Here is a 23,355-nt window from a genome sequence, read left to right as displayed (position 1 = left end):
GTTGTTGGTCATTTGGAGTACTTATTATTATTATTTTTTGTTGTTTGAGACAGAGTCTTGCTCTGTCGCCCAGTTTGGAGTGTGGTGGTGGCGCAATCTTAGCTCCCTGCAACCTCTGCCTTCCGGGTTCAAGCGATACTTGTGCCTCAGCCTTCTGAGTAGCTGGAATTACAGGTGTGTGCCACCACACCCAGCTAATTTTTGTATTTTTAGTAGAGACGGGGTTTCACCATGTTGGGCAGGCTGGTCTTGAACTCCGGGCCTATGGTGATCAGCCCACCTTGGCCTCCGAAAGTGCTGGGATTGCAGGCATGAGCCACCACGCCTGGCCTGGAGTTCTTGTTTCTTTTTGTGAAAGGTCTCTGTCATATCTTTTGCCTTTTTTGCTGTTGAGTTGCTTGAGTTTCTTTCACTGATTTGTAGGGGTTCTTATTATAGTCTGTATTTGAGCCCTTTTTGGGTTACACTGCATGTGTTACAACTGTCTTTCTTTTTTTTTTAATTTTACGTTCTGGGATACATGTGCAGAATGTGCAGGTTTGTTACATAGATACACATGTACCATGGTGGTTTGCTGCACCTATCAACCCGTCATGTAGGTTTTAAGCCTCGCATGCATTAGGTATTTGTCCTAATGCTCTCCCTCCCCTTGCTCCTCAACCCCCAACAGGCCCCAGTGTGATGTTCCCGTCCCTGTGTCCTTGTGTTCTCATTGTTCAACTCCCACTTATGAGTGAGAACATGTGGTGTTTGGTTTTTTGTTTCTGTGTTAGTTTGCTGAGAATGATGGTTTCCAGCTTCATTCATGTCCCTGCAAAGGACATGAACTCATCCTTTTTTATGGTTGCATGGTATTCCATGGTGTATATGTGCCACATTTTCTTTATCCAGCCTATCATTGATGGGCATTTGGGTTGGTTCCAATTCTTTGCTATTGTAAATAGTACTGCAGTGAACATATGTGTTTATGTGTCTTTATAGCAGCATGATTTATAATCCTTTGGGTATATACCCAGTAATGGGATTGCTGAGTCAAATGGCATTTCTGGTTCTAGATCCTTGGGTAATCGCCACACTGTCTTCCACAATGGTTGAACTAATTTACACCCCCACCAACAGTGTAAAAGCATATCATCAGCAGCAAATACTCTGCTGTTTTCCTTGAAATGGCAGGCTCACTTGGTTCATTTTTGAGAAAATGCACGTGGAAGACCCATGTCTGAATAACCGTAGTTTGTTTTTCTTTCAAGTAAAAAATGGTGTTTCATAAAATCAAGCTGGTTCAGCTTACAATTCTAATAGTCGCACAGGTGCGTCACCTGTAGACAAATACTGTGGTTGTATTTGGGTGTGTGGCAGAAATTACTTATGCAAACTTCTAAATTTCATCACATAGGCTATTAAAAGGATGTGTTATTTTTAATTTTTAATTTTTTTTTGTTTTTTTTGGAGATAGAGTCTCGCACTGTCGCCTAGGCTGCAGTGTAGTGGCGTGATCTCGGCTCACTGCAACCTCTGCCTCCTGAGTCCAAGCGATTCTGCTGCCTCAGGCTCCCGAGTAGCTGGGACTACAGGCATGCACCACCATGCTCGGCTAATTTTTGTATTTTTTAGTAGAGATGGGGTTTCACCATGTTGGTCAGACTGGTCTTGAAGTCCTGACCTCAAGTGATCGACCCTCCTCAGCCTCCCAAACTGCTGGGATTACAGGTGTGAGCCACCACACCCAGCCAAAAGGATGTGTTCTTAAAAAAAGACATGCTTTCCCAGGCACAGTGGCTCACTCCTGTAATTCCAGCACTTTGGGAGGCCAAGGTGGGCAGATCACTTGTGGTCAGGAGTTCGAGACTGGCCTGGCCAACATGGTGAAACTCCATCTCTACTTAAAATACAAAAATTAGCCAGGCATGGTTGTGCACACCTGTAATCCTAGTTACTCAGGACGCTGAGGCGGGAGGATTGCTTGAGCCTGGGAGGCAGAGGCTGTAGTGAGCCAAGATCGTGCCACTGTACTCCAGCCTGGGTGACAGAGCAAGACTCTGTCTCAAAAAACAAACAAACAAACAAACAAAAAAACCAAAATATGTTCTTAGGGTTCAGGATTTAACAAAATTAACAACTTTTTAAGTAACTTTTTTATTGTGGAAAAAAAACACCCAACATGAAATCTACCTTCTTAGCAAATTTTAAGTGAGCAGTACAATGTTGTCAACTCTAAGTACAATGTTAGCAGATCTTTTGATCTGATCTTTTTCATATTCTATGAGCTGAACTTCGTATCCCTTATACACCAACTCCCCATTTTCCCCTTCCTGCAGCCTCTGACAACCATCATTCTACTTTTCACTTCTGAGTTTGACTACATTAGATACTTTATATAAGTAGAATCATACAGTGTTTGTCCTGTGACTGGCTTCTTACCTTAGTACACTGTCCTTAAGGTTCATCCACGTTGTAGCACGACGGGATTTCCTTTTTTTTTTATGGCTGAATAATGTTTGCTTTCATTGATATACAACACGTTTTCTTTATTCACTCTTCTGTTGGTGGACATTTAGGTTGTTTCTACCTCTAGGCTATTGTAAATAATGCTGCAGTGAACATAGGAATGCAGCTATCTCTGTGAGATCCTGACTTAAATTTTTTTGGATAAATACCCAGAAGTAGGAATGCTCGATCATATGGTAGTTCTACTTTTCATTTTTTGAGGAATCTCTATACTGTTTTTCATAACAATTGCATTATTTTATTTAATTTTTTTCGAGAGACAGGCTCTTGCTTTTTGTCACCCAGGCTGGAGTGCAGTGGTGCAATCATAGCTCACCGTAACCTTGAACTCTTGGGCTCAAGTGATCCTCCTGCCTCAACCTCCTAAGAGGCTGGGACTATAGGGATGTGCCACCATGACCTGCTAATTTAAAAATTTTTTTTGTAGAGATGGAGTCTTGCTGGGTTGCCCAGGCTGGTCTTGAACTCCTGGCCTCAAGCAATTCTCATGCCTTGGCCTCCAAAAAGGCTGGGATTAGAGGTGTGAGCCACAGGCCTGGCCTATTTTTTTTTTTTTTTCTTTTTTGAGACAGGGTCTCACTCTGTTGCCTAGGCTGGAGTGCATGGCGTGATCTCAGCTCACTGCAGCCTTCACCTCTGGTGCTCAAGTGATCCTCCCACCTCAGCCTCCCAAGTAGCTGGGACTATAGGCCTGCACCACCATGCCTGGCTAGTTTTTGTTTATTTTTTGTGGAGACGAGGTCTCTTTGTTACCCAGGCTTATTTATTTTTTATTTTTATTTTTTGTTTTTGAGATAGCATTTTGCTTTGTTGCCCAGGCTGGAGTGCTGTAGTGAAATCATAGCTCATCATAACCTGGAAATCCTGGACTCAAGCAATCCTCCCACTTCAGCCTCCCGAGTAGCTAGGACTCACACCACAATGCCTATTTCTTTTTTTCTTTTTTGTAGAGACAGAGTCTTGTTGTGTTGTTCAGGCTGATCTCCAACTGACCTCAACGAATGTTCCTGCCTTGGCCTTGCAAATTGCTGAAATTACAGGCATGGGCCACTGTGCCTGGCTGGCATCACCATTTTCTTTTATTTTGAGAATATGTTTAATTTTTTAATTTTTTTTTTTGAGACAGGGTCTCACTCTGTTGCCCAGGCTGGAGTGCAGTGGCTGATCTCAGCTCACTGCAAGCTCCGCCTCCTGGGTTCACGCCATTCTCATGCCTCAGCCTCCCGAGTAGCTGGGATTACAGGCGCCCGCCACCTCGCCCAGCTAATTTTTTTGTATTTTTTAGTAGAGATGGGGTTTCACCGTGTTAGCCAGGATGGTGTTGCTTTCCTGACCTCGTGATCCGCCCGTCTCAGCCTCCCAAAGTGCTGGGATTACAGGCGTGAGCCACTGCGCCCGGCCCCTTGACTTCTTTATATATTTTGGATATTAAACCCATATTTGATGTTTGGCTTGCAAGTGTTTTCTCCGAATCCATAGGTTGTCTCCATCACACTGTTAATTGTTTCCTTTCCTGTATAGAAACTTTTTTTTTTTTTTTGAGACAGAGTCTCGCTTTCCAGGCTGGAGTGCGGTGGTACGATCTTGGCTTGTTGCAATCTCTGCCTCCTGGGTCCAAGCGATTCTCCTGCCTCAGCTTTCTGAGTAGCTGGGATTACAGGCATGCGCCACCATGCCCGGAAAATTTTTGTATTTTTGGTAGAGAAGGATTTCTCCATGTTGGTCAGGCTTGTCTTGAACTTCTGACCTCAGGTTATCTGTCCGCCTTGGCCTCCCAGAGTGCTGGGATTATAAGTATGAGCCACTGCACCTGGCCTCCTGCATAGAAACTTTTTTTGTTTGATGTAATCCCATTTGTCTATTTTTGCTTTAATCACTTGAGCTTTTGGGGTCAAATCTAAAAAACTGTAGCCCAGACCAATGTTGTGTAGCTGTTCCCCTGTTTTTTCTTTTAGGATTTTTATAGTTTCAGGTCTTACATTTAAGTCTTTAATTCATTTTGAGTTGGTTTTTGTATATGGTGTGAAGTAAGTGTCCAGTTTCATTGTTCTGTATGTGGATATTAAGTTTTACCAGCATTCTTTATTGAAGAGACTGCCTTTTTCCCCATAATGTGTTCTTGGTACCCTTTGTTGAAAATTGACTATAAATGCATGGATTAGTATCTGGGCTCTCTATTCTATTCCGTTAGTTGATGTGTCTATTTTTATGCCAGTGCCATGCTGTTTTAATTACCCTAGTTTTGTAATATATAGTTGGCTGGCCTTACATTTAGTTGGTTGGCCGCATCCACAGATTCAACCAACAACAAATCAAAAGCTGTGGATATGGAGGACTGACTGTAAGTGTTTTCTGTCTACAGTTGGTTGAATCCGCAGATGCGGAACCTGTGGACACAGAAGGATGACTGTATATATGCCATATATAAGGGACTTTTGAGCATCTGTGAATTTGGTGTGTGTGGCAGATGGTCCTGGAACCAATCCCCCTTGGATACAGAGGGCCAACTGTAGCTTGAAGTCAAATAGTGGGATACTTCTAGCTTTTTTCTTTTTGTTCAAGATTGCCTTGGCTGCTATTCGTTTTTTTTCTGGTTCCATATAAATTTTTAGGATTTTTCTGTTTCTGTGAAAAATGTCATTGGTGTTTTGATAGAGATTGCATTGAGTCTTTATATCTCTTTGGGTAGCATGGACATTTAAACAATCTTAATTATTATAATCAATGAACATGGAATATCTTTTCATTTATTTGTCATCTTCAGTTTCTTTCATCAGCATTTGATACTTTTTGGTGTATAGATCTTTCACCTCCTTGGTTAAATTTATTCCTAAGTATTTTATTTTTTGTAGCTATTTTATTTTTATTATTATTTTTCTCTTTTTGCCATTCTTGCAATGCTATAGCTATTTTAAATGGAATTAAAATTATTTTTCAGGTAGTTCATTGTTAGCATATAGAATCACTACCTATTTTTGTGTGTTGATTTTTATATCCTGTAACTTAACCCTATTTATTATTTCTTTTTTTAAAATTTTTTTTGCCTTGATGGATACAGCATATTTATTTCTAACAATTTTATGGTGTAGTCATTAGGATTTTCTAAATATAAGATCATTTTGTCAGCAGAGACAATTTCACTTTTCTTGTTTGGATAACTTTCATTTCTTCTTTTTGCCCAGTTGCTCTGGCAAGGACTTTTAGTACTCTGTTGAATAGACATGGAGAGAGTGGGCATGTACCTGATCTTAGAGGAAAAACCTTCAACTTTTCACCATTGAATATAATGTTAGCTGTGGGCTTGTTATTTATGGTCTTTTTTTTGTGTGTGTTGAGGAACATTCATTCTATAGTTAGTATGTATATTTATTTGATAGGGAGTCTTGCTCTGTCACGCAGGCTAGTTAATTGTTGAGAGTTTTATCATAAAAGGGTATTGAATTTTGTCAAACGCTTTTTCGGCATCTAAGGAGATGATCAAGTGATTTTTATCCTTCATTTTGTTAATGTAATGTGTCACATTTAGTGTATGTTGTACCATCCTTGCTTCCCAGGGATAAATCCATTGTAATCATGGTGAATGATCTTTTTAATGTGCTGTTAAATTCCGTTTGCTGGTGTTTATTGAGGATTTTTTCATCTGTGTTTATAAGAGGCATTGACCTGTAATTTTCTTTTCTTGTAATGTTTTTGTCTGGCTCTGGCCTCTTGTATTCCTTTTTGTTTCTGTGTAATTGGTTGTAATGTTTTTTCTTTTGTTTCTAATTTTGTTTGCATTTTCTTTTTCTTTATTAAATGTCTAGCTAAAGATTTGTCAGTTTTGTTAATCTTTTTTTAAAAAACAACTTTTAATTTTATTGATTTTTTTTTCTTTTTTTTTGAGATAAGTTCTCACTTTGTCACCCAGGCTGGAGTGCAGTGGCACTATCTTGGCTCACTGCAGCCTTGACATCCTGGGCTCAAGTGATCCTCCTATCTCAGCCCCTCAAGTAGCTGGGACTACAGGTGTGGGCCACCATGCCCAGCTAATTTTTTGTGTTTTTTTTGTAGAGACAAGGTTTTGCCATGCTGCCCAGGCTGGTCTCGAACTCCTAAGCTCAAGCTATCTGCCTGCCTCAGCCTCTCAAAGTGCTAGGATTACAAGTGTGAGCCACCGCACCCGGCTGATTTTTGTTTTCTTTTTTAATTCTCGATTTCAGTTGTTTCTGCCCTAATCTTTATTATTTCCTTCCTTCTATTAACTTTGGGCTTAGTTTATTCTACTTTTTCTAGTTCCTTGAAGTTTTGAGTTAGGTGGTTTATTTGAGATTTTTTTTAAAAAAGGCATTTATAGTGCTGGCTTGGTGGCTCACGCCTGTATTCCCAGAACTTTGTTGGGCTGAGGTGGGCAGATTGCTTGAGCCCAGGAGTTTGAGAACAGCCTGGGTAACATGGTGAAACCCATCTCTTCAAAATATACAAAATTAGCTGGGCATGGTGGCATGCACCTGTGGTCCCACCTAATGGGGTGTTGGGGGTGGGTGCTGAGGCTGAGGTGGGGGGATCACTTGAGCCCAGAAGATCGAGGCTGCAGTGAGCCAAGATTTTGCCATTGCAGTCCAGCCTGGGTGATAGAATGAGATACTGTGTTTAAAAAAAAAAAAAAAAAAATTATTGCTACAAATTTCCTCTTTTGAACTGCTTTTGGTATATCTCGTAAGTTTTGGTATTTATGTTTTCATTTTCATTTGTCTCAAGATAATTCCTAATTTCCTTCTTGATTTTGTTCTTTGATTCTTTGGTTGTTCAAGAATGTGTTTAATTTCTACATATTTGTGAACTTTCCAGTTTTCTTTCTGGTATTGATATCTAGTTTTATTCCATTGTGTTTGGAAAAGATACTTGGAATTTCTGTCTTTTAAAATGTGTTATTTTTTTGTGATATCTAATGTGATCAGAAGGTTAGATCACATGTTAGAGCCTGGAAAAAGGTTTGTGTGTGCTTGAGAAGAATGTAGTCTCCTTATCTTGGGTGGCATGTTATGGATAGGTCTGTTAAATCCATTTGGTCTGTAGTATTATTCAAGTCTTCTGTTTCCTTACTGATCTTTTGTCTAGATATTCTATGGAAAGTAGTGTATTGAAATTCCCTACTATTACTGTGTTGATGTCTATTTATTTCTTCAGTTCTGTGTCACATATATTCATATGCTTTTGTCCTCTGATGTGGTATGTGTATATATTTATAATTGTTATATTTTCAAAGTATATTTTGTCTAATATAAGCATAGGCACCCCTGTTCTCTCTTGGCTAACATTTGAATGGATTATCTTTATCCATCCTTTCACTTTCAGCCTGTCTGTGTCCTTAAATTTAAAAGAAGTTTCTTGTAGACAGCATACAGCTTTAAAAAAAATAGCTTGTCTTAAAAAATATCAATTTAGATACTTTGTCTTTTGAATGTGGAGTTAGATGTTACATTTAAGGTAATTAATTACTGACAGGAAAGGACTTAACTACTGCCATTTTGTTAATTGTTTTTCTGTCTTGTAGCTCTTCTGTTCCTCTTTTCCTCTCTTGTACTCTTCTTTTATATTTTATTATATTTTTCCTTGCAATTTGTTTGTTCAAGAGATTGGGTCACTTTCTGTTAGATTTTCCCACAGTTTGAATTTTGGTGACTGTATCCCTATGGTATCTCTTAATATATTTCTCTGTGGTCTTTTTCTGTAAATTGGTAGTTGGATCTAGATGGCTTGATCAGATTTTGATTTACACTTTCCCCCCCCCAAGACAATTTCATAGGTGGGTGATGCTTTCTTTTCTTTTTTCCCTTTTTTTCTTTTTTCTTTTTCTTTTTTTTTTTTCTGTTGCCCAGGCTGGAGTACAGTGGAGCGAGCAGTCATGGTTCACTGCAGCCTCAATTTCCTGGGCTCAGATGATTTTTTCACCCCAGCCTCCCGAGTAGCTGGGAGTGCAAGCGTGAGCCACCATGCCAGGCTAATTTTTGTATTTTTTGTTGAGACAGGGTTTCACCATGTTTCCCAGGCTGGTCTTGACCTCTGGGCTCAAGCTATCTGCCTGTCTTGGCCTCCCAAAGTGCTGGGATTACAGGTGTAAGCCACCATGCCCAACCTGCATGGTGTTTTCTTTCATCAGAATCTGGAGGCACATAATGTTTCATAGTCTCTTTTTCTTTTCTTTTCTTTCTTTCTTTTTTTTTTTTTTTGTAGAGACGGAGTCTTGCTCTGTTGCCAGGCTGCAGTGCAGTGGCACGATCTTGGCTCACTCTGCCTCCTGGGTTCAAGCAATTCTCTTGCCTCAGCCTCCCTAGTAGCTGGGACTACAGGTGCATGCCACCACGCCCAACTAATTTCTTTTGTATTTTAGTAAAGACGGGGTTTCATTGTGTTGCCCAAGCTGGTCTTGAACTCCAGAGCTCAGGCAATCCTCCCGCCTTGGCCTCCCAAAGTGCTAGGATTACAGGTGTGAGCCACCGTGCCTGGCCTCTTTTTGTAATGTGAGCAGCCATTGGTAGATGCCTAGATTCTGTAATTTTTTTTTTTTTTTTTTTTTTTTTTTGAGACGGAGTCTCGCTCTGTCGCCCAGGCTGGAGTGCAGTGGCGTGATCTTGGCTCACTGCAAGTTCTGCCTCCCGGGTTCACGCCATTCTCCTGCCTCAGCCTCCCTAGTAGCTGGGACTACAGGTGCCCGCCACCACGCCTGGCTAGTTTTTTTGTATTTTTAGTGGAGACAGGGTTTCACCCTGTTCGCCAGGATTTTCTCAATCCCCTGACCTCGTGATCCGCCCGCCTCGGCCTCCCAAAGTGCTGAGATTACAGGCGTGAGCCACCGCGCCTGGCCTAGATTCTGTAATTAATTAGGGATCTTAAAATGGTGATATTCTAATTTCATAATTCCTTCTTTATTACTACGGAGATAGTTTTAATCTTCTATGAGTTACCAGTGGTACAGTTTGTATATGAAAGGCAGAATAAATGCCTGATTAAAATTTTTTTTTTACTTGCCAGTTGATATAATTTGCTCTATAAGCATCATCTCATGTTATGGTGGAAATTGAAATGTTTTCTATTTTATTCTAGTTTGCATTTATGTCGGATCCTCAGTGAAAATAAAAGCCATGATAGTTCGACGTATAGAGGTAAGATTTTTAAAAGTATCTTAGTTATTTTTGGCTTGATTAAAATTAGTAACTGTCTGCTTTCTATTCATTGTTAGGTATGAAAACAAAAGGTGTAAGATAGTTCACATTACATAAAGGTTTTACATGGTTATATTATAGTCAGGATTAAAACTGTAATTACAGTAAGACTATATCTCTGTATACCGATGTTATTTGACCTGCATTATAATGATATGATATTGCTTGACTTTTGTAATTGGGGCTTGGTATATTTAGCTAAATTTCAGCAGTTGTTAGCTGTATCAATCATAAATATGACAGAAAAGATAGCATGGAAAGAAAAATTGTTCTGATCTTATTTGCACTAGAAAATTTCCAGAAACTGAGGTTCAGTGTTTTTACTACAGCTGGTTATGTTTAGGTGGTGTCTGGGGATCTTGTTAAAGGCAGTTGTCATGGAAAACATTCAAACAAAGGAGTTGTTTATTGCATATCACAGATATGATTTATTAAATAAAATATTATATAATTAAATAGTATATATTATAATTTTCCAGTATCTTTAGTTTCAAAAGATTTTACTATTTAACGTTTTATTAATTTAAAATTAGACATGTGGATTTGGCAAAGGAGGGACAAAACTAAAAGCGATTGTGTCTAGTAAGTGTAAAGCATTTACATTTGTAGTATTGTTGGGGGTAAAACCCACAGTATTTTTTTAAATTAGAAAATACATTTTTATAACTGATATTCTATTTGAAGGCAGAAGCATTAGATAAAATGTATTATGGTCATTTAAATTATGCTTTTGTGAATAGAAGATTAAGAACAGAATTTTACATATATATATATATATATATATGCTTATTTTTGTTCCACCAAAAGTTATAACTTTCATAAGAGAGAATATATTTTCTTTTTTTTTCTGTCTTTTTTTTTTTTTTTTTTAAAGGAGACAGGGTCTCTTTCCATTGCCCAGGCTGTAATGCAGTGGTGGTGTAATCATAGCTCACTGCAGCTTCAAACTGGGCTCAAGCGATCCTGCCACTTCAGATTCCCAAGTAGCTGGGACTGCAAGTGTGCAACACCGCTCCTTGCTTATTTATTTATTTATTGTTTGAGATGGAGTTTCACTCTTGTTGACCAGGCTGGAGTGCAATGGTGCAATCTCTGCTCACTGCAACCTCTGCCTCCTGGGTTCAAGCGATTCTCTTGCCTCAGCCTCCTGAGTAGCTGGGATTACAGGCATGTGACACCATGCCTGACTAATTTTGTATTTTTAGTAGAGATGGGGTTTCACCATGTTAGTCAGGCTGGTCTTGAACTCCTGACCTCAGGTGATCCTCCCGCCTCGGCCTCCCAAAGTTCTGGGATTACAGGTGTGAACCACCGTGCCCAGCCTTATTTTTTTAATTTATTTTTTTGTAGAGATGAGGTATCTTGCTATATTGCCCAGGCTGGTCTCATATTGGCCTCAAGCAGTCCTTTCGCCTCAGGCTCCCAAATTGTTGGGATTACTGTCATGAGCCACCTTGCATAGCTGAGAATATACTTTTTAAAGAACATTTGGGCAGGGTGTGGTGGCTCATGCCTGTGATCCTAGCACTTTGGGAAGCTGAGGTGGGTAGATCACTTGAGGTCAGGAGTTCGAGACCAGCCTGGCCAATATGGTGAAACTCCATCTCTACCAAAAAAAAAAACCAAAAACCAAAAAACAAACAAACAAACAAAATAGCTGCGTGTGATGGCGTGCGCTTGTAATCCCAGCTACTCAGGAGGCTGAGGTACGAGAATCGCTTGAACCCGGGAAGCAGAAGTTGTAGTGAGCCAAGATCACACCACTCCACTCCAGCCTGGGTGACAGACCTTGTCTCATAAAAAGAACATTTGGATGTGTGAGTGAAAAATGTTTTTTTTAACAAATGAAAAAGCCATTTTTTACCCTGTCATATGGGTAAGACCTGTTTTAAGAATTAACATTCCTAGCCTGCCATCCCCAAATTATTTTCTTGTTTATCCTGCTTATAAAATTGCATGATCACTCAAAAGATTTTTGAGGTTGATAGACAGTAATGTATTCTTGTTTAAGTTAGTTGACTGTCTGAAGTGTAAGAATGTACAGAAAGACTCCTTTCTAAAAATACTTGGGTACTTTATCTTTTTTCTTCCCCGTGTTTAAAATCAGTTTTTAACATCTCAGTTAACTTTGATCTTGTTTAATAGAAACATTAGGTGGATAAAATAGAAGAATTTTCAATAAATGATAGTGTAAATAGTGTAACAATGTGACTCTGGATCTTTAATAACTATTAGGTTATTGTTTATTTGCATGGTTCTGATTCACATGTGAAACCAGAAATACTTATGAGTGTGGCCTTATTGGCAGAAGTGCCAGTGCTCTCCTTCTCTTACCCTTGCTTGTTTCCTTAACACATATACTCACTCCTTGGCTGATCTCTGTCAACAGTCAGGCTTTGGTTTGAGGGGCTCCAGTTTGTTGTCCTAGCAGGAAACTGACTGAATGTCATTCCTTCAGAATCTCTTTTCTGTCTTAGGGGTTTGTGTTTGGGCAGTGTTCCCTCTGACCTTTCTCTTTCTGCCCTTCCTTTGAATTAATTTCATTTCAGGCAGGCAGTTTCCCTTGCACACACTGCTTCTCCTTGTTTCTTTTATAAATCACCTTCCCCCCACCCCAACCACTGCCAATGAAACAACACTGTAAGGATGGCTAATAAACATGAGTAATTGGGGTACAGTGTGATATTTTGATATGTGTATATAATGTGTAATGATCAAATTAGTATAATTAGTGTATCACCTCAAACATTTATCATTTCTTTGTGTTGGGAAAATTCAAAATCCCTTCTAGCTATTTGAAAATAAACAGTACATTATTGTTTAAAAAAAACAAACATGAGTAGTACTAGTAATATTATTAGACGTAACCAAGAATTGGTGTCTTCAACATTCAAACCCTGCAAAAACTAAGAATCTCTAGAAGTACCTTCTAGTGGCCATTCTTTTTTTTAATTTTTTTTTTTTTGAGATAGAGTCTTGCTCTGTTGCCCAGGCTGGAGTGCAGTGGTGCGATCTTGGCTCACTGCAAGCTCCGCCTCCTGGGTTCACGCCATTCTCCTGCCTCAGCCTCCCAAGTAGCCGGGACTACAGGCGCCCGCCACCACGCCCGGCTAATTTTTTGTATTTTTAGTAGAGACAGGGTTTCACCGTGTTAGCCAGGATGGTCTCGATCTCCTGACCTCGTGATCCGCCTGCCTTGGCCTCCCAAAGTGCTGGGATTACAGGTGTAGCCACCGTGCCTGGCCTCTGGTGGCCATTCTTAAAACTACTCTTTCTGAAGTGTTAGCGTTAAGATAAAATATTTTATTGAATTTTTTTTGTGGATAACTATAAGGGTTATAAGTTTTCCTCCTCATTGTAAATGTAAAGTTTTTCACCCGCAATATAGATTTTATAGGTTTCTGTGGAACTAGCCTGATAGTTTTAAACCACCACTTACAGTTTCTATGGATAAAACACAGTAGGAGTTCCCAACCATTCTTAAATAGGCATTTAGAAAACTCGTGAATTAGGCCAGGCATGGTGGCTCACGCATATAATCCCAGCACTTTGGGAGACCAAAGCGGGCAGATCACTTGAGGTCAGGAGTTCAAGACCAGCTTGGTCAACATGGTGAAGCCCTGTCTCTACCAAAAATATAAAAATTAGCTGGGCTTGGTGGCGGACGCCTGTAATTGCAGTCACTCGGGAGGCTGAGGCTGGAGAAGCGCTTGAACCCAGAAGGCAGAGGTTGCAGTGAGCCAAGATTGCACCACTGTATCCCAGCCTGGAGAGCGAGACTGTGTCTCAAAAGAAAAAAAGAAAACTTTTTTGATTTGAGAACTATCGTTGCTGCTGTGTGGATCACAGTATGATTGTTTTTATGTCACTTTAGTGTCAGCAAAATGACCCAGGTCACTTGTTCTCTATTTTAATCTCCTTCTGTGATTAAGATTAGACTTCCCTGGTTCGCTATGAGTACCAGAGGACATATTCTCACGGGACCTTAGTTTTTGATAATTGGCTATTTTGTTCCTCTGATTGCTTAACAAAAAAAAAAAAAAAAAAAAACCCACCTTAATTGTCTGGAAAATTTTAAATAAGTATTGTTTGTTGTAAAGCATTTTATTCATGGAAATACAAAGCATGAAGTTGACCTCTTATACCTACGATACCAAAAAATAGAAATTTTTTCCTTTGTTTTTATATTGTTTATTTAAAAGCACAATGAAGATATAGTTGTAAAATAGGCAGAATATATTTAATAAATAATTCTTCATAAATACTTGGAATAATTATTAGCAATAGCAATAGCAAATGATTTAATGAACAAGTTAATTTTACTGCAAAATAGTATTTTCATTAAGGGGGGATTTATATACATTTTGATTTCTATTATGTTCTTTTTTGTGGCTAGGAGTCATAGCAGGGGAGAAGTTTTTTTTAAATTTTATTTTTGAGACAGTGGTGCTATCACAACTAATTGCAACTTCCGGAAGTCTCCTGGGCTCAAGTTCCCGCCTCAGCCTCCCAAGTAGCTGGCATAACAGGTGCACGCCACCACACCTGGCTAATTTTTTTTCTCTTTTTTTAGTAGAGATGAGGTCTCCCTATGTTGCCCAGGCTGGTTTCGATCTCCTAGGCTCAAGCCATCCTCCTGCCTTGGCTCCACAAAGTGCTGGTATTATAGGTGTGAGCCACTGCACCTGGCTAAGAAGATTTTTAAAATATTTGATTTTTTTTTTTTTTTTTTTTTTTTGAGACGGAGTCTCGCTCTGTCGCCCAGGCTGGAGTGCAGTGGCGCGATCTCGGCTCACTGCAAGCTCCGCCTCCCGGGTTCACGCCATTCTCCTGCCTCAGCCTCCCGAGTAGCTGGGACTACAGGTGCCCACAACCGCGCCCGGCTAATTTTTTGTATTTTTAGTAGAGACGGGGTTTCACCGTGGTCTCGATCTCCTGACCTTGTGATCCACCCGCCTCGGCCTCCCAAAGTGCTGGGATTACAGGCGTGAGCCACCGCGCCCGGCTAAAATATTTGATTTTTTAACTTGCTGTTTGGTTCTGAAAAAAATTTGATTCTGCTCAAAAGTAGATTATAAATAGACTTTATTTTACATTAGCATCTTTAAAGCTTCTTGTTTAACTACTTTCTCATGATTGGAAGGAGGTAGAGTTTTTAGTACATGGGACTTAAAAAAAAAAGATGACCAGAAAGAGGTGTTCACCTGGCCAGTAACTACCCATTCCAAAACCAAAATATCTTTCTTCAGGAAAGGGGACTGTGGTAATTAATAGTGAATGTTGCTACTTGTGGTTGACAGTTATCATAGAACTACCATTTTATACATGTATTTTTTGTTAGATTTTTATGGGACAAAGAGATTTTAGATTTGGGGAGAAACTTCTCTCACTCTAGGGTATGGTTAAAACTCGGTAGTATATTTACTGCTACTCTTTATCTGTTGTCACTATAGCCCTGAGATTGAATTGAGAATATATCCGAAGTCTACTAGTGAGGAGAATGATTGGTTTAAATCCACTCGCTAGAGTTCATTGAAAATAATTAGAGAGACTTGAGTAGCATGAAAAAATGCTTTAAAAGTGTTTTGGGGGGAATCAGAATGCTATATGATGTGCATGGTGAATTTAAATATGTAAAATCTGTAGACATACAGAAAAAACTGGAAAGGAATGCTCAAGCTGTAGTTATAGTAGTGGAGAGGTGGTTAACATTTTTCTAACCTTTTAATTTTATGTTTTTGTGAAAAAGAAAAAAGTGCTAGAGGAAAAGCGTTAGAATTATATTTTTTCATTATTGATGTTTACAATAATTCTGAGAAGTAGGAAATATATAGATTTACTTTTCATGTTCAAGAGACTGTATCCTTACATTTATTTCTCTTATGTTCAACAGATTTCCAGCAAGCTCTCTATGAGTTGTCATATCATGTAATTAAAGGAAATTTAAAGCATGAACAGGCATCTAATGTTCTTAATGACATTAGTGTAAGTATGTATATACATATTTTTAAGTTAATAGTTGTTATATATCTTTTGCTTTGACACAAAGATCCCTGAAGTTTATAACTTGTATTTTATTCAAAATTATAGTAGTGGATGGATTTTTAAAATTTTCTTTTTTTTTTCTTTTTTCCCCTCAAAACTATGGAAGGGAGTAGTGGATGTTTTAAGATGATATTGGTAAGCCGTTTTTGCCAGACAGGAACACAGATAGTTTAATCTTTTTATCTGGTTGTTACTAAAGTAGGAAATATCAGGTAAGCTGGTAGGGGAAAAAAAAAAAGGCTGTGCTGTAATGAAATTAAGGTATCCATGGGTGGGGGTAGGGGAGAGGGATAGCATTAGGAGATATACCTAATGTAAATGATGAGTTAATGGGTGCAGCACACCAACATGGCACATGTATACATATGTAACAAATCTGCACATTGTGCACATGTATCCTAGAACTTAAAGTATAATTAAAAAAAAAAAAAGAAATTAAGGGATCCTTAATTAAAAACGCCACTCTAAAAACATAAATTGGCTAAAATAGTTTTCTCTCAATATAAGTCATTTTTTTGTTTGTAGTTATGTTTAGAAATTAAATATATTTTAAAAATTGAGGATTAAATTATTTTAAATTGCTATTGCTTGGCTCTAACATTCACTTGGTGCCAGTTTTCATTTACTTATGGTTTAAAAAAAATTGACTAGATTAAAAAAAACCCTTTTACATGGTTATTCTGTTTCACTCTTTCTTTGGAGAATTTAAGTTAGATTCAGACCAAATGTTTTTCATGGTGGTTTGGCATTTGAATTGGAAGATGGGCTTTCACATTGTAAACCAGTAGTTAAGCTTGAGGTTTTATGAGTGGTGTGCTGTTCTTTTATTATTAAGCTGGTTTTTAAACTTGTATATGAATAAAATTATCTTGTGTGTGTGTATGTATATATACATTTATAATGAACTTGTATATAAATAAAATTCAGAATAGCTTTTATAATAGGTTTTATTAAGGTGTGGGAATTGAAGCTTCTTGGTCTCAATCTGAACTTCTCCTACTGTGTTTCTTTAATCTTCTGTAGCCTTTTTTTCTGTCAGGGGAGGTAATATTTGTATGTTTTTTGTGCTTTCCCAGGGATAGTCTTAAGGAAATTCTAAGTTTAGCTGTTGTGATTTCCACCCCATATTGGGGTGTATTTGAGCAGTAGGAATTCAGTGAATTTCCCTTTTGTCTCTAAATTATCTCCAACTGATAACAACAGCATTAGTTCATGCTGGAGTAGTCTATTTCCTTTTTTTTCTTTTAACGTTAAAAAAATTCAGTTGCTGCCAATCTTTCTTAAATAACTAATTTTTCATTTTTGAAAACTCTTATCTTACTATATTTCTGATCTTCAAGTGGCCTGAGTACTTGCATTTAAATAGACGTAACCAGAGTTCAGAGCCCTTAAGAAATTTGAGGCTAAAATCTGATTGACAAGGTTATTTCATTTTGTAAATTGAGCATTGGTATAGGTTTTAGTTTGTTTATGGGATCTGATTCTGATTCTTTTTCCATTTATTGAAAATGGATAGTTCAAGTGAATTTTATGTATGTATGTTTGGTTCTTACATAGCTTCTTTCTTTTGAATACTTAATGATGTTTTTATAGATACTTCTGCAGCTTAATTGTCTTTGTCATGGCTTTCTCTTAGTACTATACACTGTCCAGTATCTTACCCACAGAAGAGTATCTTGTGCATTTCTTTGCAGCTGCCAGATTTTTCTTTAGAATTTCCTTTAGTTTCTGAAAATAGGCTAATTTTAGGGTTGCTGTACTGCCAGCAAACTGTTAACTGCAATAAGTGAACTATGATCCCTTCTAATGGAAAATAGCCCTAAAATTGAGTGTGGGAGTAGAAAGTCAAGAGACAAGTCTAGAATAATACTGAAGTTTTTATTCAGAAACAGGAGGGTCCTTTTCTTTTCTTTTCTTTTTCTTTCTTTTTTTTTTTTTTCCCCAAGACGGTGTCTTGCTCTGTCACCCAGGCTGGAGTGCAATGACACAGTCTCAGCTCACTACAACCTCCGCCTCCCAGGTTCAAACAATTCTCCTGCCTCAGCCTCCCGAGTAGCTGGGATTACAGGCGCATGCCACAACACCCGGCTAATTTTTGTATTCTTAGTAGAGACAGGGTTTCACCATGTTGACCAGGCTGGTCTTGAACTCTTGACCTTGTGATCCGTCTGCCTTGGCCTCCCAAAATGCTAGGATTACAGATGTGAGCCACTGTGCCTGGCCCGATTTTGGGTCATTTTCCCCAAAGGCTACAAGAGTGAATAAAGAAAATAAAGAGAACATTGAGCTCTAAAAAAGGGGAGAGGGAGGAGGAGGAATAAGGGTTGAAAAACTACCTATTCAGTACTGTGTTCACTATTTGGATGATGGATTCGATAGAAATCCAAACCCCAGCATTACGAAATATATTCATGTAACGAACCTGTACATGTACCTCCTGAAACTAAAAAACAACCCCCCCAAACCAGCTTTTAGCTTTTTAGCTGGTTTTGTATTTTCAAGATTTCTGTTTTTCTGATACCATTATGATTTTTGCATAGATCAAATGTTGACTCAGGCATGAGCACAACATTTAAAGTCTTGGGTGAAAAATGTACCATTTTTAACAGTCTTCCTTTAGGTAGGTATGAGGTACTCTAAATTCATGTGATTTCTAAAATGAAACCTCATTGGAAAAATGTTACTCGTTTGTGCTCTTTAATATTTCCCAAAGTGCTTGTTTAGGTTTCCGTTTTTTAATCAAGTTATTTCATGGCAGACGTAAACATTTTTTGCAAACATTATCTTCCTCTTTGTTATGAAAGTTTACTTGAAGAATTTTAATATTTGTCAATATAATGATGGGGTTTTTGGTTTTTTTAAAAAATTTTTTCAGCTTCACCTGGAAATAATTTTTTTTTTTTTTTTAAAAGTCAGAGTTTCCTCTGTTGCCCAGGCTGGAGTGCAGTGGTGCGATCTTGGCTCACTGCAGCTTCCACCTCCCAGGCTCAAATGATCCTCCCACCTCAGCCTCCGGAGTAGCTAGTGCGCCATCATGCCTGGCTAATTTTTTTTTTTTTTTTTTTTGTAGAGATGGGATTTCATCACGTGGTCCAGGCTGGTCTCAAACTTTTGGGCTCGAGTCTTCTGCCCTCCTTGGCCTCCCAAAGTGCTGGGATTGCAGGTGTGAGCCACTGCTCCCAGCCGTTTTTTGTTTCTAAGTTTCACAGAAGAGTGTTATTATGAAACCCTAATACTTGCTGTGTGCTTTTTTGCTATTTACTGTAATTATATTTTTAAAATTAGGAATTTCGTGAGGATATGCCCTCCATTCTTGCTGATGTATTCTGCATATTAGGTAGGTATTAAGCCTTTATTTCACCTGTAATGTGCTGTTTGGTAAGTCAAATGTTTGTTAAATAAAATGTTTTAAACTAAGAATTTTACAAATGTTTCTGCAAATCTCAAAGCAAATTGATTCTTTGTAGAGAATATAGCAATATAAGTCAAATGTCATAATGTTATAAACAAGCTTTAGAGGTATAATTCAGATTGTTTGAGTTTTTGACAATGTAGATTTGTATAAATTTGAGCTAAATTAAGTTATTTCAAGTTAAAAGGCCAAGTTTTCTGAGATTTTGGTAACCAAATAATCTTATTTAATGCAGGTTTTCAATGAATGATGTCAGAATCTCATACTTAGGACACTCAAGCAATACTTTGCTATTGTACTCTTTTGATTCTTCTTAATTTTAGAAAGAGCAAGAAGAGCCAAAGTAATCAAAAGTACTTTTGTTTTGAGGATGAGAAACCAGCTTTGGGAATAGCAACTTCTTTATTTTTCCAGAATAAATACGGATTCATGCAAGATAAAAAAAGGAGTATTTCTGTGACTTAGAATGAAATGTAGTGTCCCATGGCATGGATTTAAAAAATAATGTTTATTATAATTTTTTTTTCTCCAATTTTAGATCTAGATGAAAATAACTGAGCACAGGTTTCCCATCAGTCAGTCCTGTGCTTTCTTTTCTTTTCTTCTCTTTCTCGAGACACGGTCTTACTCTTTCGACCAGGCTGGACTGCAGTGGTGTGATCTTGGCTCACTGCAGCCTCAACCTCTTGGGCTCAAGTGATCCTCCTATTTCACCACCACGCCCTGCTAATATATATATATACACACATACATACACACACACAAAACATATATTTATATATAAACAAATATATAAATATAAATATATGTGTGTATATATATAAATATAAACAAAAAATGTATATATTTTAGTAGAGATTGGATTTCACCGTGTTGCCCAGGGTTGTCTGGAACTCCTGGGCTCAAACAATCTGCACACCTGAAGCTTCTAAAGTGCTGGGATTATAGGCATGAGCCACGGCACTAGGCCCAGTCTTGTGCTTTCTGTTACTTTGAATCTAATAGAAGACGTTGCCAAACATTATTGTATTCATTTTATTTATTTAGTTAGTTTTTAGAGGCAGAGTCTCGCTATTTTGCCCAGGCTGGTCTTGAATGCCTGGCTTCAAGTGATCCTCCCACCTTGGCCTTCCAAAGTGCTGGAATTATAGGTGTGAGCCACTGCACCCAGCCAATATTCACTTTAAAATAAGACATCCTCTGAGGGTTTGTGAACCTGGAATGAATTGTTTTAGCTCATTAATCTTAATTCTTAGAATTAGATACATTACTTAAATGTCTTACTGAGAATTTAGAATTTGTTCTTGACAAATGTAAATGCTGGTGCTTGATCCTTCAGGAAGTTTCAGATTTCATAAGTTCCCAGTAATGTTGGGAGTAGGTCAACATGTATGTGGACTGGGAGTGATAAATGAAAAGAGAAGACCGTTGATGAGATGAGCACATGTCCCAGTTTTGTTTTCACTGGCTAATTATTAATAGTGCCCCCTTTTACTCATATGTTCATGCTATCTGTTGGATTGATTTAAGCCAACCAAAAAACCTTTTAAGCTAAAATTTTTAGTGAGGCACTAAAGATATTACCTTTTTTTTTTTTTGCAAATAAATATATCATGAAACAAATTTCAGTTAAAAATATTTTTACTATAAATTTGTAAAACTGTAAGACTGATTTGTAGGTAACATTTTGTGGAAGCTATTGTTCCTTGATAGTGTCAGGAGTATATCTTTCTTTGGGTAATCATCAATTATCAGCTTATTGGCCCTAGTAATTTCTTTATTGACTTATTAGGTTATATTTTTCCCTTCGTAGTTATTTAGTAATATGAATTATTGTTACAAGTCATTGTCTTTTACTAGTAACATGAATTCATGAAGATGATGCTTGGTTGCTCTTGGGAAATTTCTCTTAGCCTATCCAGTCCATTTTTTGTTTGAGATGGAGTCTTGCTCTGTCACCCAGGCTGAGTTCAGTAGCACGATCTTGGCTCATTGCAACCTCTGCTTCCTGGGTTCAAGTGATTCTCCTGTCTCAGCCTCCTGAGTAGCTGGGATTACAGGCGCATGCCACCACGCCTGGCTAATTTTTTTGTATTTTTAGTAGAGATGGGGTTTCACCATGTTGGCCAGACTGGTCTCAAACTTCTGACCTCAAGTGATCTGCCCACCTAGGCCTCCCAAAGTGCTGGGATTATAGGAGTGAGCCACAGTGCCCGGCCTATCCAGTCCATTTTTATAAGCAAGATTATGATGGCAAACTTGGGAAGAGGATTTTCCTCACCTGCCCCCTCACTCACCCACCCTCACCCTTGGCAGAAAAAAAATGATTAAAGTGTGACCCCAGATCAAGGCTGGGGAATAGGAGTAAGAATGTGAGCTACCTCTAATAATAATGATGATGATGATGATGATGATGATGATAATAATAATGATAATAATAACAATTTAAGTTCTGCTTTTAGAGTACCTTCCATGTTCTAGGCATTGTGTTAAGCATTTAATTTTTATTTTAATCCTTACATCAACTCCTGTAATGGTGGTAGGTGTACAGATCAGAAAAATGAGGTTCAGTGAAGCGGTGATTTTTCAAGGCCACACAAGCCAGTAAGGCAGAATTTGAACCTGGGTCCCTTTGGCTCCACAGCCTGTTATCTTTTTATTACATCATGTTGTCATTCTAAATGTTAACAGTTATAAGGGAAATTAGTGCTGCGCTTTCCAGGTTAAGATAGCAACTCCCCCCTGCCCCCCCAAGCCCGCCCCGAGATGGAGTTTCACGCTTGTTGCCCGGATTGGAATGCAGCGGTATGATCTCGGCTCGCTGCAACCTCCGCCTCCCAGGTTCAAGTGATTCTCCTGCCTCAGCCTCCCGAGTAGCTGTGATTGCAGGCATGTACCACCACACCCAGCTAATTTTTGTATTTTTAATAGAGACAGGGTTTCGCCCTGTTGGCCAGGCTGGTCTCGAACTCCTAACCTCAGGTGATCTGCCTGCCTTGGCCTCCCAAAGTGCTGGGATTGCAGACTTGAGCTACCGCACCCGGCTGATAGCGACTTTAATAGACTAATCATATGAAGGTGAGGGGACGTGAGAGCTATAGAAAGGGGGAGTCTGCTGTAACTTGGTATGCTGATGGGACCTCTGGGCTAGAGTAGGTAATTGGTGATACTGGGCACTAGAGTTGGAAATAGCTGAGGGCTTTTTATTAAAATCAGGGGAAATTAAAGAGAATATATTCGAAGTAGAGGAGTCAGGGATAATAAATGAGTTTATTAGAATGGTGTTAATGAGTTAGAGCAAAAAGAATAAAGAAACCAGGGAAGGTACAGTTGGGATAATAGAGTCCTGTACTGATTGTTGAGATAGTTCAGCTAAGAAATTTACTGAGACCCTATTAAGCATTTCCTAACATTGTCAGAACCCAAGAGAATGGTTAGACATTTAAGTAATTTATCCAATTCTAAGAATTAAGATTAATGAGCTAAAATAATGCATTCCAGGTTCACAAACCCTCAGAGGATAACTGTCTTAATCAGGTTAGGTGGCTGAGAGGAGAGAGACTTGACTTGAACAGGATGAATCTGCCATCCGTTGCCTCTGATCTTAGGGACCTTGAGAGGTAGATCTTAGGGACTTTAGGGCCCTGGAGTATAGATAGATGTTGGGTAAAAGAATGAACTCAGTTTAGCCCCGGTCCCTTAAAATCAGTATCTTTAAAGTTCTAGACTGAGGAGGGACCAGAAAACCAGATAGCAGGGCAACAATTGGGAGTCCCTGAAAAGGATTGGTGAGGTACACATGGGTTAAAACTCTTAATGAGAAATTGAGATTATACTGTAATTTACATTGCATAAATTACACCCTAAAATTTCCTTAATACACATGAGCTAACTGCATGCTTAGCTACAGTGGCCAGGATATGTAGAAATGGCAACTGTCCAAGAAGGGAAAGTCAAGGGCCAGGAAAATGTGGATATGTTTGATGAAAAATCCCCTTCTCTTTTGATTCTCAATGTTGGCAGTAGAGCGTGTAGAGGACAATTTTTATTACTTCACTAAAACCAGTGCTTCTCTTTATAGCATATTCTAAATTATGAGTTGACTGTAAAATTAGGTTAATAGTATATAATCAGTTAAAGCAGTAATCCTGAGATTAGCCTTGTTTGTAATCCTGCCAATGCTGGTTG

The 23,355-nt window shown here is 38.5% G+C and overlaps 1 protein-coding gene across 19 annotated transcripts in view; it reads left to right on the top strand.

The window, feature by feature from the left end:
• Positions 1-23,355, top strand: part of THOC2 (THO complex subunit 2) — a 132,183-nt gene that overhangs the window by 11,173 nt on the left and 97,655 nt on the right. For all 19 annotated transcript variants that reach the window (XR_010584235.2, XR_010584237.2, XR_012429866.1 and 16 more), the window contains exons 2-4: positions 9,592-9,650; positions 15,604-15,695; positions 19,041-19,092. Coding sequence is in view for 12 of the 19 variants with exons in the window: in XM_005594509.4 (XP_005594566.1) it covers positions 9,592-9,650; positions 15,604-15,695; positions 19,041-19,092 (203 nt within the window). In the remaining 7 variants the exon portion in view is untranslated. The remainder of the gene's footprint in view (positions 1-9,591; positions 9,651-15,603; positions 15,696-19,040; positions 19,093-23,355) is intronic.

This window comes from Macaca fascicularis, chromosome X, assembly GCF_037993035.2.
Source record: "Macaca fascicularis isolate 582-1 chromosome X, T2T-MFA8v1.1".
NCBI lineage: Eukaryota > Metazoa > Chordata > Mammalia > Primates > Cercopithecidae > Macaca > Macaca fascicularis.
The sequence above is the reverse complement of the archived record's forward strand: the minus strand, read 5'-3'. Positions and strand labels throughout refer to the sequence as shown.